This window comes from Scyliorhinus torazame, chromosome 13, assembly GCF_047496885.1.
Source record: "Scyliorhinus torazame isolate Kashiwa2021f chromosome 13, sScyTor2.1, whole genome shotgun sequence".
Taxonomy (NCBI): Eukaryota; Metazoa; Chordata; class Chondrichthyes; order Carcharhiniformes; family Scyliorhinidae; genus Scyliorhinus; species Scyliorhinus torazame.
The window spans coordinates 83,575,842-83,588,475 of record NC_092719.1 but is presented as its reverse complement, the minus strand read 5'-3'; the positions used below and the strand labels follow the sequence as shown (position 1 = coordinate 83,588,475).

At 47.0% G+C, this 12,634-nt stretch overlaps 1 protein-coding gene across 2 annotated transcripts in view; it reads left to right on the top strand.

Annotated features, from left to right (window-relative positions):
- The window catches only part of LOC140388163 (uncharacterized), a 296,950-nt gene that overhangs the window by 102,119 nt on the left and 182,197 nt on the right, over positions 1-12,634 (top strand). For both annotated transcript variants that reach the window (XM_072471912.1, XM_072471911.1), the window contains exons 6-7: positions 450-509; positions 5,115-5,162. In XM_072471912.1, the coding sequence (XP_072328013.1) occupies positions 450-509; positions 5,115-5,162 (108 nt within the window). The remainder of the gene's footprint in view (positions 1-449; positions 510-5,114; positions 5,163-12,634) is intronic.

Below are 12,634 nucleotides of genomic sequence, written 5' to 3'. Positions count from 1 at the left end.
AGTCCCCCAGATGCATGTTTCTCACTGGCGCGCCGCTTGCTAACGACGGAATTCTCTCTTCCCACCGCCTCTCAATTGGATTTCCCATTAAAGCCATCCCACACCACCGGGAAACCAGACCATCATACTACAGACAGGACCTCACTTTAATGTCTATCTAAAAGTTGGCACTACTGACATCGGAGCACCCACTGAGTGCAGCACTAAAGTGCCAGCCTAGATTTAATGCCCAAATCCCTGGAGCGAGGTCCATGTTGCCGTCTCAAGAGGCGAGAGTGTGAACAACTAGCCACAGCAGACAGTGAATGAGACAGACAAGTGGAGAAGATCAAGAGATAAGAGGGACAAAGAGGGTTGGACGGGTTATGATGTTTCTGATTTACACTGTTCCTGCCAATTCTTCTTTTTTGACCATTCAATGAATTGTGATTGTTTTTGTGCTACTTAAGCTGTGAAGAAATCTAAATCTCCGGAAAAGACTGCACTGAGTAAACTTCGACGTTTAGCAGGTACAGAGTTCCTTCATATTAATACAGTGTTCAGACGGGCATTTTGTTATCCTGTTAATTAATTACTATTTTATAGTTTGTTTTATATATTTCTAAAAATTAATTACTGTTTTATACATCATGACAAATGGACGAGGGATTTTCTTTGTAATATCTGTAGGCTTGTAGACATCCCATAATGACACAAAGCCAATTAATTATTTCTGAACTGTAGTTACTCTTATAAACATGGCAGCTATTTCACACAAAGCAAGATCCCTCAGACAGGAAGTGAGATGATTGACACATTGCATTTTTTTTGGTATGTTGGTTGAGGGAGGAATGTGAAGCACACCAGTAGACCCTCTGTCACTGTGTTTTTAACACCCACCTGCACAGATATACAAGGCAGGGACAGCCTGACTTTCACATCTCATGTAAAGGACATTACCTCCAATGGTGGCGCACCCGCTTAGTACTGCACTGGGGTTAATGTCTGAACCCATAAACTTCTAACACTGAAACAAGAGTGTGGTCCACTGAAGCAAACAATGGCTTTTGCTCAGTTTTAATCCTTGTTATGCATCAATATTGTCGTGCTATTTGAAATAAAGAAGAACCAGAACAAGTATTTTATTGTCAATCAATATCTATAATAGCAATGTGGGGCATTGAAACCCTCCTCCCCCCAGGCCAGACAGGAGAAAGGTACAAAGGGGATAAAAATTCAAAAATGGAAAATAAGACCCCAACTTGTCTCAAAAGAAGCTATTTAATATTTAACTGGATGCAGGATGGATGCAGAAGGTGGGGGGGGGGGGGGGGGGGGGGGGGGGGACTTGGTTTGAAGCCATTTGGGGGTGTTGGATTGAGGGACCACATTGGGGTCGGGGTTCACCTAGGGCTGGATTGGGGTATGGGAGACTAGTCTGCTCTCCAGTGGTGCTCCCACTGTTAGTTATTTTAATGAGACCACATATTTCAAATCTTAGGGCAGTTTTACATATAACAGAAATCCGGCAGCTGGAGGGAGGTGGGAATGGCTGATCCAACAGGCAAGTGCTTTTCTGGCACTACTCTGGGCCAGGACTGTTTCTCCCCACATCGCCCCCATACCAAAGCTACCCTTCTCACTCTACTCTCTGTTGCAGCTTGGTATCACAGGTCTACTCATCAAATGAGCCTCTCAATCCTGCTGGTCACTGACTGAGAAACAGAGGAAATGAATTTAGATGTGGAGTTCCCATTACATCATACCATAACTGTAATTCCAGATTTCCTTGCCATCTCATTGTGGAAATGTCGGGGCTGATCACAAAGGAATGAACTTCATGGTTGGATTTTAACTGGTTGGCTTTGTGTGAAACTTGATGTTGGCGATTACTCAGTGCACAGCACCAAATTTTGTTTTCAATTGATTTCAATAATCCTCACCTCCAGATTACAGTGGGATTGCCAACCCTCCCAAATCGTCCCCGGAGGGCTCCTAAAATTAAAGATTAATCTGCAGGATGTACTGTGGGGAAACCCAGGACAAGAATCAGGAAGATTTGAGCAGAATTCTATTTATTTTTTAACCCTTCCATTTGTTAATTGTGGAAATATGGGGCTGGATTTTATTTTATTTATTTTTTTTTAAAAATAAATTTAGAGTAGCCAATTATTATTTTTTCCAATTTAGGGGCAATTTAGCATGGCCAATCCACCTAACCTGCACATCTTTGGGTTGTGGGGGTGAAACCCACACAGACATGGGGAAAATGTGCAAACTCCACACGGACAGTGACCCAGGGCCAGGATTCGAACCCGGGTCCTCAGTGCTGCAGTCCAAGTACTAACCACTGCGCCACATGCCGCCGACCTATTGAAGCCCATGGACACAGGCAAGGGCTTCATCTCACCCTAGCTGCTATTTTACCCTTGGCTGAGGGAGGCTCATGACAGGTGGGTAGCCTGCCACATTTTACGTCATTTTGTGTCAGGCAAGAAGGGAGGGAGGACCTCCTTTGAGGGAGGAGGGGCGGCTCTATCAATAGCTTGGATTATCGTACGTCCGGCTTCCATAACCTCTCATCTTTGGGTTCTGGCTGCAGTCCCAGCAGTGATCACCACTCGAACCTGGCGCTGCTGGGACTACAGAGCTGCCGGCCAATCGGATTGGGTGACAATTCTATAAGATGGGACCCCCCCTCCTCAGAGGAGGTCTGAGCCAATTAACAGCCTTCCGACTATAAAATGGCTGCGAGGCAGCCAGCTGTTTTGTGGGTGGGATCCTGACTGACATTTGAGTTGGTGACGGGAGGGGGCGGGGAATACTAAGCTCCCTAAACTCTACCACACAGATATGGGGAAGACGTTTCCTGAGACAGCCAAGGTTAGTCCAGAGAGAGTTAGTTTTCCAATTGCCAATGAGAAGGCAATGTGCCTTGAGGATGGAGCAGTGGTGGGAATATGGGGGAGTGGTGAAGTGGTTGAAACCTCTTGGCATATACCCGACTAGAATTGGCAAACGTGTCGGTGAAAATTACTCCCAGTGTAACAATAATCTAACCTACCTTGAGACCAATTCCCTTCTGTCAAATTATTCCATAAATCCAAAGGTGTGCGGGTTAAATGGAGTGGCCATGCTAAATTGCCCCTAAGTGTCCAAAGGATATCAGCGGCTACGAGGATAGGGTGGGACATTGGGCTTGGTCGGGTGCAGACCCGATGGACCATATGGCCTCCTTCTGCACTGTTGAGATTCTATGATTCTAAGTTTCACATTATTAATCCTTCCATGAGTCAAGATCCCCATTTTAGGATTTTGGGGATTTGAATTAGAAGTTAGAAAGCAGCCTGTTCTTTTAATGTTGATCTTCATCAATATTACTTTATAGCTTTAAAACCTGGGCCAAGGTGTGACTTGCTGGTGTGATCTCGATATACATCAACCAACAACAACTTGTAGCAAGTTCAGAGAAAGCATAGAATGGGAACCCATCTAAGAACTTAGGAACAGGAGGATACCATTCAGCCCCTCCAATCTTGATCTCGTTTGTAAAGGGCAAAGGTGGAATGAATTATTGAAATAAAAACAAAATGCTGGAAAATCTCAGCAGATCTGACAGTATCTGTGGAGAGACAAACAGAGTTACCGTTTTGAGCCGGAATTGGACTATTGTTTGGGATTCCTGGGCCAATATTTTACACTCCCACCCCCCCTCTCCCTGACCCGACTACAAACACTTACCTTTTCTTCTCCCATTCCCAGAACTTCGGCTCAGGAAGGTTCGTGGAGCTCTTCCGGCCAGTGCAGCACTGTTCCTGGAGGGACTGGAGAGCTGCTGAATAATCAGATTGGGCGGGAGCTCCCCAAGGCGGGACTTGTGCCTGAGTGAGGGGTGGAAGTCCTACCTAATGCAAATCAACAGGGCAGGGCTGTACAAGTCGGCGGGAATGTGTTCCCCACCAACTCTTCGGGTGGCAGGGGCCAAGCTCACGACATCCTCAAAATTCAGGCCCGGAATTCCTGAAATGTATTCTCGAAAAATTTCTTGATCTGTGTGTTTCCAGCCGAACAAGGAAGGAAGCAGCACTGGATCTAACACTGGAGAATGAAGTGGGGCAAATGAACACATTTAGTGGAGAGCATTTGGGACATATTGAGCACAGTCTAATCAGGATCAGAAAAGTAATGGATAAGGACGAGAAAAATTCAAATGTGAAGATGCTGAACTGGAGCCGAGCAATCTTGAATTGTAAAGGAATCTGACCAGGGTGGATTGAAATGAAAGGTATTAGCCCCAAAATAATCCATCTATAATAAAATCAGAAAAATCTAGAAATACTCAGCAGGTCAGACAAGTCAGAAGAACAGGTTCTTCCCCAGGTCCTGCGAAATTTAACATGTTTTTGTCGAATGTTTGGTCATACAGGACTTAAATATTGTTGAAAAAAGAAACATGCTGTAGAAGTTTTTCATCTTGCACTCATCAGGACAGACACAAGAATGCCAATTTTCAAAGGGAGCACCAATTTATACTGCACGAGAAAAGGATGCTGATTGGTTGACAAGTGGGCTCTGATTGGTTGAGGCATTGACATGGAGAATGCACAGGGCAGCTATTGTCCCTCACGATTTTGGTTAATTCAATAAATCACAATGCCTAGGAAGACCGGCCAGCCATAGTTAAATTCAAAATGTTGGTTAAATATGGGGCACACAGCCTCATTATAATATTTAAATTGCCAACCCTCCTCCTGCAAGCAGGTTGGTTGACACACACGCCTGAAAATGAGTGAGTTGGAGGTGGATTGGTCAGGATTCAGATTTTTAGAATGTTTATATTTCACCAGACCCAAATTCCCCCATTCTGGAGTTAAAGCTCCCCCAGAGTTAACATTTCAGGTCAAATTACCAGATTTCACGATCTCAGACTTGAAGACTTTCTCCCAGCACCAGAACCTTTTGGGAGAGAACATTCCAGATTTCCATTATCCTTTGGGTGTTAAGGGCTTCTGGATTTCTCTCCCGATCGGGCTCGCTCTCAGTTTAAAATTGTGCTTCCTGGTTCTGAGAGGAAGGCAGCAACAGTCAGTCCGGAATGCACTGGGTTTGAAATGTTGTTTCTGTTTGATTACTAGGATTTACAATAAATTTTGCAGTGTCATCAAAAGCCTGTTTGGACCAAGGTAAGACTTTTTGTTAAAGAGTAAGAGAGCTCTCACAGATTATTTTATCCTTTGTTTTGAATCAGTGAAGCAGAATGGACTTTTTGTTGTCGAGATGATTTGGCAACAGTGAGAGGCCTCTCCGTGTCATGACCTCCCATTGCATATCAGTTAGATAGTTGCCTAGCTGCGACATTTGGAGTGATTCCACTCCCCAAGCATTGGGGGAGGGGCAGGTACAATCACTCAGGTTACCTGGAGTCTCCTGGAGCTGAACGTTTCCGTTTTTCACCTGGTCAACGGAGCAGGCAGCGGGAACATCTGCCTAAACCCTTCACAGATGCACGTTGGGTTCTGATGATGCCGCTGGGAAATGGCAACTGCGATTTTAACTCAATGATATGGCCATTGGGGCTTTCCCTGCCAGATGGATGAGGACCAAGACCCAAAAAGATCCAAGCAGGTAACTGAGAGCCGGTGCAGATATGAACATTACAAACAAGGAGCAGGAGTAGGCCATTCATCAAGCCTGCTCCACCATTTAATAAGATCATGGCTGATCTGATAGTAACCTCAAATCTGGATCCTACCTACCCTGGACCACCTATCACCCCCTGGTTTACCAAGAATCTATCCACCTCTGCCTTAAAAATGTTCAAAGTAAGAGGGTAGCCAGGGAAAGGGTTGGCCCACTGAAGGATAGGCAAGGGAATCTATGTGTGGAGCCAGAGGAAATGGGCGAGGTACTAAATGAATACTTTGCATCAGTATTCACCAAAGAGAAGAAATTGGTAGATGTTGACTCTGGAGAAGGGTGTGTAGATAGCCTGGGCCACATTGAGATCCAAAAAGACGAGGTGTTGGGTGTCTTAAAAAATATTAAGGTAGATATGTCCCCAGGGCCTGATGGGATCTACCCCAGAATACTGAAGGAGGCTGGAGAGGAAATTGCTGAGGCCTTGACAGAAATCTTTGGATCCTCACTGTCTTCAGGGGATGTCCCGGAGGACTGGAGAATAGCCAATGTTGTTCCTCTGTTTAAGAAGGGTAGCAAGGATAATCCAGGGAACTACAGGCCGGTGAGCCTTACTTCAGTGGTAGGGAAATTACTGGAAAGAATTCTTCGAGACTGGATCTACTCCAATTTGGAAGCAAATGGACGTATTAGTGAGAGGCAGCATGGTTTTATGAAGGGGAGGTCGTGTCTCACTAACTTGATAGAGTTTTTCGAGGAGGTCACTAAGATGATTGATGCAGGTAGGGCAGTGGATGTTGTCTATATGGACTTCAGTAAGGCCTTTGACAAGGTCCCTCATGGTAGACTAGTACAAAAGGTGAAGTCACACGGGATCAGGGGTGAGCTGGCAAGGTGGATACAGAACTGGCTAGGCCATAGAAGGCAGAGAGTGGCAATGGAAGGATGCTTTTCTAATTGGAGGGCTGTGACCAGTGGTGTTCCACAGGGATCAGTGCTGGGACCTTTGCTCTTTGTAGTATATATAAATGATTTGGAGGAAAATGTAACTGGTCTGATTAGTAAGTTTGCAGACGACACAAAGGTTGGCGGAATTGCGGATAGCGATGAGGACTGTCAGAGGATACAGCAGGATTTAGATTGTTTGGAGACTTGGGCGGAGAGATGGCAGATGGAATGTTCACTGTATATTTTTCATGAACTCTATAATGTAAAAGCCATTCTTTTAAAAAATATATTTTATAGAATTTTTTTTCCAAACAACAATTTTTCCCTCTTACAAAGCAAACGAAACAATAACAAAACAGAAATGTTTAACAATACACAGGTAACAAAACCCCATTGTCTATTGACCTAAACTAAACTAAACCCCCCACCCCGCCGCCGCCCCCCCCCCCGGGTTGCTGCTGCTGGTCATCTGTCTTCCCTCTAACGTTCCCCTGGTAGTCGAGAAATGGCTGCCACCGCCTGGTGAACCCTTGGTAAAAGCCATTCTAAACGACACATTGGACATACCAATATAATGTGAATCACGGTGTTTATTTGTGCTATCCACAAATAATCAATGCAATAGGAGCAGTTAAATCATTCTTAGGTGCTGGTTTAGCACAGCAGGCTAAACAGCTGGCTTGTAATGCAGAACAATGCAGCAGTGCAGGTTCAATTCTCGTACCAGCAGCCCTGACAGGTGCTGGAATGTGGCGACTAGGGGCTTTTCACAGTAACTTAATTGAAGCCTACTTGTGACAATAAGCGATTATTATTATCTTTGGTGAACACTTCTCCCAACGTCATAGCATGTCTGCCGGAGAAAATAGGTAGACTTGTGTATTGGTCAGGCAGCAATGTTGCGGATGTAGAATTACAGACTAGTCCGTGTGGTGAAAGTGTGTGAGGATTTATCCATAGAATCCCAAAATGCAGAAGGAGGCCATTCAGCCCATCGAGTCTGCACCGATCCTTTGATCGCTCTACCTAGGCTCACATCTCCTTCCGTATCCCCATAACCCCATGTATTTGTCATGACCAATCCACCTAACCTACATGTCTTTGGACTGTGGAAGGAAACCAGACCACCCAGAGGAAGCCCACATCGACTCAAGGAGAATGTGCAAACTCCACACAGTCATCCAAGATCGGAATCAAACCCAGGTCACTGTGAGGCCGCAGTGTGCCACCATCCCGCCCCAACTGAAGATCCAGATGGGATTTCATTGGAAGCTACATTTTGTATCCTTAAATGATGATGAAACGTAGAAGACAATTTAAAAAAAAAAAATATTTTATTGAGGTATTTGAAAATTTTTATAACTGTAACATAAACAATGACATCAACGTGGTTAAAAAAAACATTTTCCTCCCCAGCCCAATCTTCACACACCTCAACCATACAACAACAATCCTCCCCTCCTTGGAATACTGCATCTGCTGACATTTTAATTTTCCCCGAGAAAGTCAACGAACGGCTGCCACCTCCGGATGAACCCTAATATTGACCCTCTTAAGGCTTTATTTTCTCGAGACTGAGAAACCCAGCCATGTCACTAACCCAGGTCTCTACACTCGGGGGCTTCGAGTCCCTCCACATTAACAAGATCCGTCTCCGGGCTACCAGGGAGGCAAAGGCCAAGATGTTGGCCTCTTTCGCCCCCTGAACTCCCGGATCTTCCGACACTCCAAAGATCGCTACCTCCGGACTCGGCACCACCTGTGTTTTTATCACCTTGGACATTGCCTTAGCAAAATCCTGCCAAAACCCTCTAAGCTTCGGGCATGCCCAAAACATGTGGACATGATTTGCTGGGCTTCCCGCGCACCTCGCACACCAATCCTCTACCCCGAAGAACTTATTCATCCTAGCCGCAGTCATGTGTGCCCAGTACCTTAAATTGTATCAGGCTAAGCCTGGCACATGATGAGGAGGTACTAACCCTGCTTAGGGCATCCGCCCATAGACCCGCCTCTATTCTGCTCCTAGCTCGTCCTCCCACTTGCCCTTAAGCTCCTCCACTGGGATTTCCTCCGCCTCCGAAAACTCCTGGTAAATATACAATACCTTCCCCTCTCCCACCCAGGTACTGGAAACTACTCTATCCTGTATCCCCCATGACGGCAGCAGCGGAAAGGCCAACACCAGTTTCCTCAGGAAGTATCGCACCTGCAAATACCTAAAACCATTCCCTACTGGTCATTTAAATATATCCTCCAAGGCTTTCAAGCTGGGAAAGCTCCCGTCTATCAATAGATCCCCATCCTTCTAATTCATGCCCTCTGCCAACTCCGGAACCCGCCATCTAGCCTACCCGGTACAAACCTGTGGTTATTATAAATCGGGGTCCAAATCGATGCTCCCTCCACTCTCTTGTATCTCCTCCATTGCCCCCAAATCCTCAGAGCACCACTACCACCGGACTTGTGGAGTATCGGGCCGGCGAGAATGGCAGAGGTGCCATTAGCGGTGCTCCCAAACCGGTGTCTTTACATGACGCCGCCTCCATCTGCTCCCATGCCGACCCCACCCCCACTACCCACTTCCTAATCATGGCTATATTAGCCACCCAGTAGTAATTGCAGAAGTTCAGCAGCGCCAACCCACCCTCCCCCTGACTGCGCTCCAGAAACACTTTCTTCACTCGCAGGGTTTTACTCGCCCACACAAAGCCCAAAATAACCTTATTCACCCGCTTGTAAAAGGCCTTAGGGATGAAGATGGGGACGCACTGAAAGACAAACAGAAATCAAGGAAGAACCGTCATTTTCACGGTCCGTACCCTCCCTGCCAATGATAGCGGGAGCATGTCCTACCTCTTAAAGTCCCCTTACATTTGTTCTACCAATCGGGATAGGTTTAACTTGTGCAGTACCTCCCATTCCCGGGCCACCTGGATTCCCAGATATCGAAAGCTCTTCCCTACCATTCTAAGCGGCAGCTCTCCCAGTCTCTTCTCCTGTCCTCCTGCCTGGATCGCAAACATCTCGCTTTTCCCCATGTTCAATTTATACCCCAAAAAATTGCCAAATTCCCCCAAGATTCGCATTACTTCCCCCATCCCCTCCAGCAGGTCTGAAATGTACAAGAGCAGGTCATCTGCGTAGAGCGAGACCCGGTGTCCCCCCCACCCGAACCAGCCCTTTCCAGTTCCTAGAGGCTCTTAACGCCATGGCCAATGGTTCTACGGCCCAAGGAAACAGTAACAGGGAGAGGGGGCACCCTTGCTTCGTCCCTCGGTGTAGTTTAAAATACCCCGACCTCAGCCGGTTCGTACGCACACTCGCTACTGGTGCCTGACAGAGCAACCGCACCCAGTCAATAAAGCCCTCACCAAACCCAAACCTTCCCAGCGCCTCCCAAAGGTAATTCCATTTCACCAATTCAAAAGCCTTCTCCGCATCCATCGCTACCACCACCTCTGCCTCCTCTCCTTCTGAGGGCATCATAATAACATTTAGAAGCCTTCGAGCATTGGCCTTGAGTTGCCTGCCCTTAACAAATCCCGCCTGATCTTCCCCTATCACCCCCAGGACACAGTCCTCTATCCTCGTGGCCAGTATCTTAGCCAGCAGTTTGGCATCCACATTCAGTAGAGAAATCAGCTTGTATGACCCGCATTGCTCCGGATCCTTCTCCCATTTCAGGATCAATGAAATCGAGGCCTGCGACATTGTTGGTGGGAGGACTCCCTTTTCTCTTGTTTCATTAAATGTCCTCACCAGCAGTGAGCTCAATGTCTCTGAAAACTTCTTATAGAATTCCACCGGGTAGCCGTCAGGCCCAGGGGCCTTGCCCGACTGCATGGCATCTAGCCCCTTGATTATTTCCTCAATCTCAGTTGGAGCTCACAGCCATTCCACCAGGTCCTCCTCCACCGTCAGGAACCTCAACTGACTCAAAAACTGCCTCATCCCCTCCACCCCAGCCGGGGGTTCCAACTCATATAATTTACTGTAAAAGTCCTTAAACACCTCGTTTACCCCCGCTGGGTCCAGGACAGTATTACCGTCTCTACTCTTTACTTTACCTATCTCCCTGGCCGCCTCTCTTTTCCTGAGCTGGTGCGCCAACATTCTGCTTGCCTTTTCCCCGTACTCACAGATCGCACCCCTTGCCTTCCTCAACTGTTGCCCAAACTCCACCTGTAACCTCCGCCGCTCCCTCGGTAGCCCCACTTCCGGGGCCTCCGAGTATCTCCTGTCCACCTGGGAGTATCTCCTCCACTAATCTATCTGTGTCGTCTCCCCACGGCCCTGCTGCCCCGCCATGCTCTCCCGTGTTACCAGCTCTGCTTGCGTCTCCCTTATAGGACTTTGTCTTCTCACACGGCCACTTCTGGTCCAATTCTCCATACACTGGAGGGGGATTTCTCCTCACTGTCTCACTCTTCACCGGTTTATCCCATAAAATCCGGAAAATACCGGGGGAAAAAGGTCCAAAAGTCCGTTACAGGTGGGAGCTATCAAATATACGACCTACTCCTCCATGGCTGCCACCGGAAGTCTGAATCTGGAAGACAATTGATAATGAATTGAATACATGAGACTCGGAGAAGGATAGATACAGCATATATTTACAAAGGTGTAAAGTATATACACTGAGTGAACATCCATGCCACTAGTGTGCATTGGATAGGTCTTAATTTTCCGAACCCCACCACTACATCTAGGTGCAGCCCTGATAGCCACAACAGAGATGGAGGCAGTCTGCTGACTGCTCTGCCCTGTTGGGAGAAGGCAGCCCTCCCTGATTACACCGGCATGGGAGGAGATCGCAGGGTCGGCCTTATCAAGCACGGTAGATGGGGTAAAGGGTGGTGGGTACACATGTTTGAGGAGAAAGACACTTTTGTGAAAGATTGCTGATATGATGGAGACAGAGAAACTGGAAGAACAGATTGGAGTCCCTACAGGAAGCAGGGTGTGAGGAAGTGTCGTTGGGGTAACTGTGAGAGTCTCTGGTGAATATTTATTGATAACCTATCCCCAGAAATGGAGACAGAGAAGGTGAGGAAGGGAAGGGACGAGTTGGAGACGTACCACGGGAAGGTGAGAGAAGGGTAGAAATTGGAAACAAAGGCTGGGATTTTCCGTTGCGAGTCCGCCCCGCTACCGCTGCTAGCGAGAAGGGAGAATTTGGCTCTCAGCCAAATCTCCCATTTACTGCAGCGGAACCGGAGAATCCCGCTGCCGTGAACTGATGGGGAATCCCGCCCAAAGTTAATGAGATTTTCCAGGTCTGGCAAAGAGCAGGAGGCAGCACGAATACAGCCATCAATGTACTAGAAAATAGAGATGAGGGAGGGGGCCTGAGTAGAACTGGAACAAGGAATATTCCACATATACCACAATAAGGCCGGCATAGCGAGGACCTGTATGGGGGGATCTTATTGAAACTTACAGAATACTGCGAGGCCTGGATAGAGTAGATGTGGAGAGGATGTTTCCACTTGTAGGAGAAACTAGAACCAGAGGACACAATCTCAGACTAAAGGGACGATCCTTTAAAACAGAGATGAGGGGCTGGTTTAGTACAGTGGGCTAAACAGCTGACTAACAATGCCAGCAGTGCGGGTTCAATTCCCGTACCGGCCTCCCCGAACAGGAGCCGGAATGTGAGGACTAGGGGCTTTTCACAGTAACTTAATTGAAGCCTACTTGTGACAGTAAGCGATTGTTATTACTATTAGGAGGAATTAGTTTTCAGCCGGAGGATGGTGAATCTGGAATTCTTTGCCGCAGAAGGCTGTGGAGGCCAAATCACTGAGTGTCTTTAAGACAGAGATAGATAGGTTCTTGATTAATAAGGGGATCAAGGGTTATGGGGAAAAGGGAGGAGAATGGGAATGAGAAAAATATCAGCCATAATTGAATGGCGGAGCAGATTCGATGGGCCTAATTGTGCTCCTATGTCTTATGGTCACTAGAGCAACACCTTTTAATTGGAGGCAATGAGGGGAGTTAAAGGAGAAGTTGTTCAATGTGAGAACAAACTCAGCCAAAGAGAAGGATGGTGGACAGGGACCGG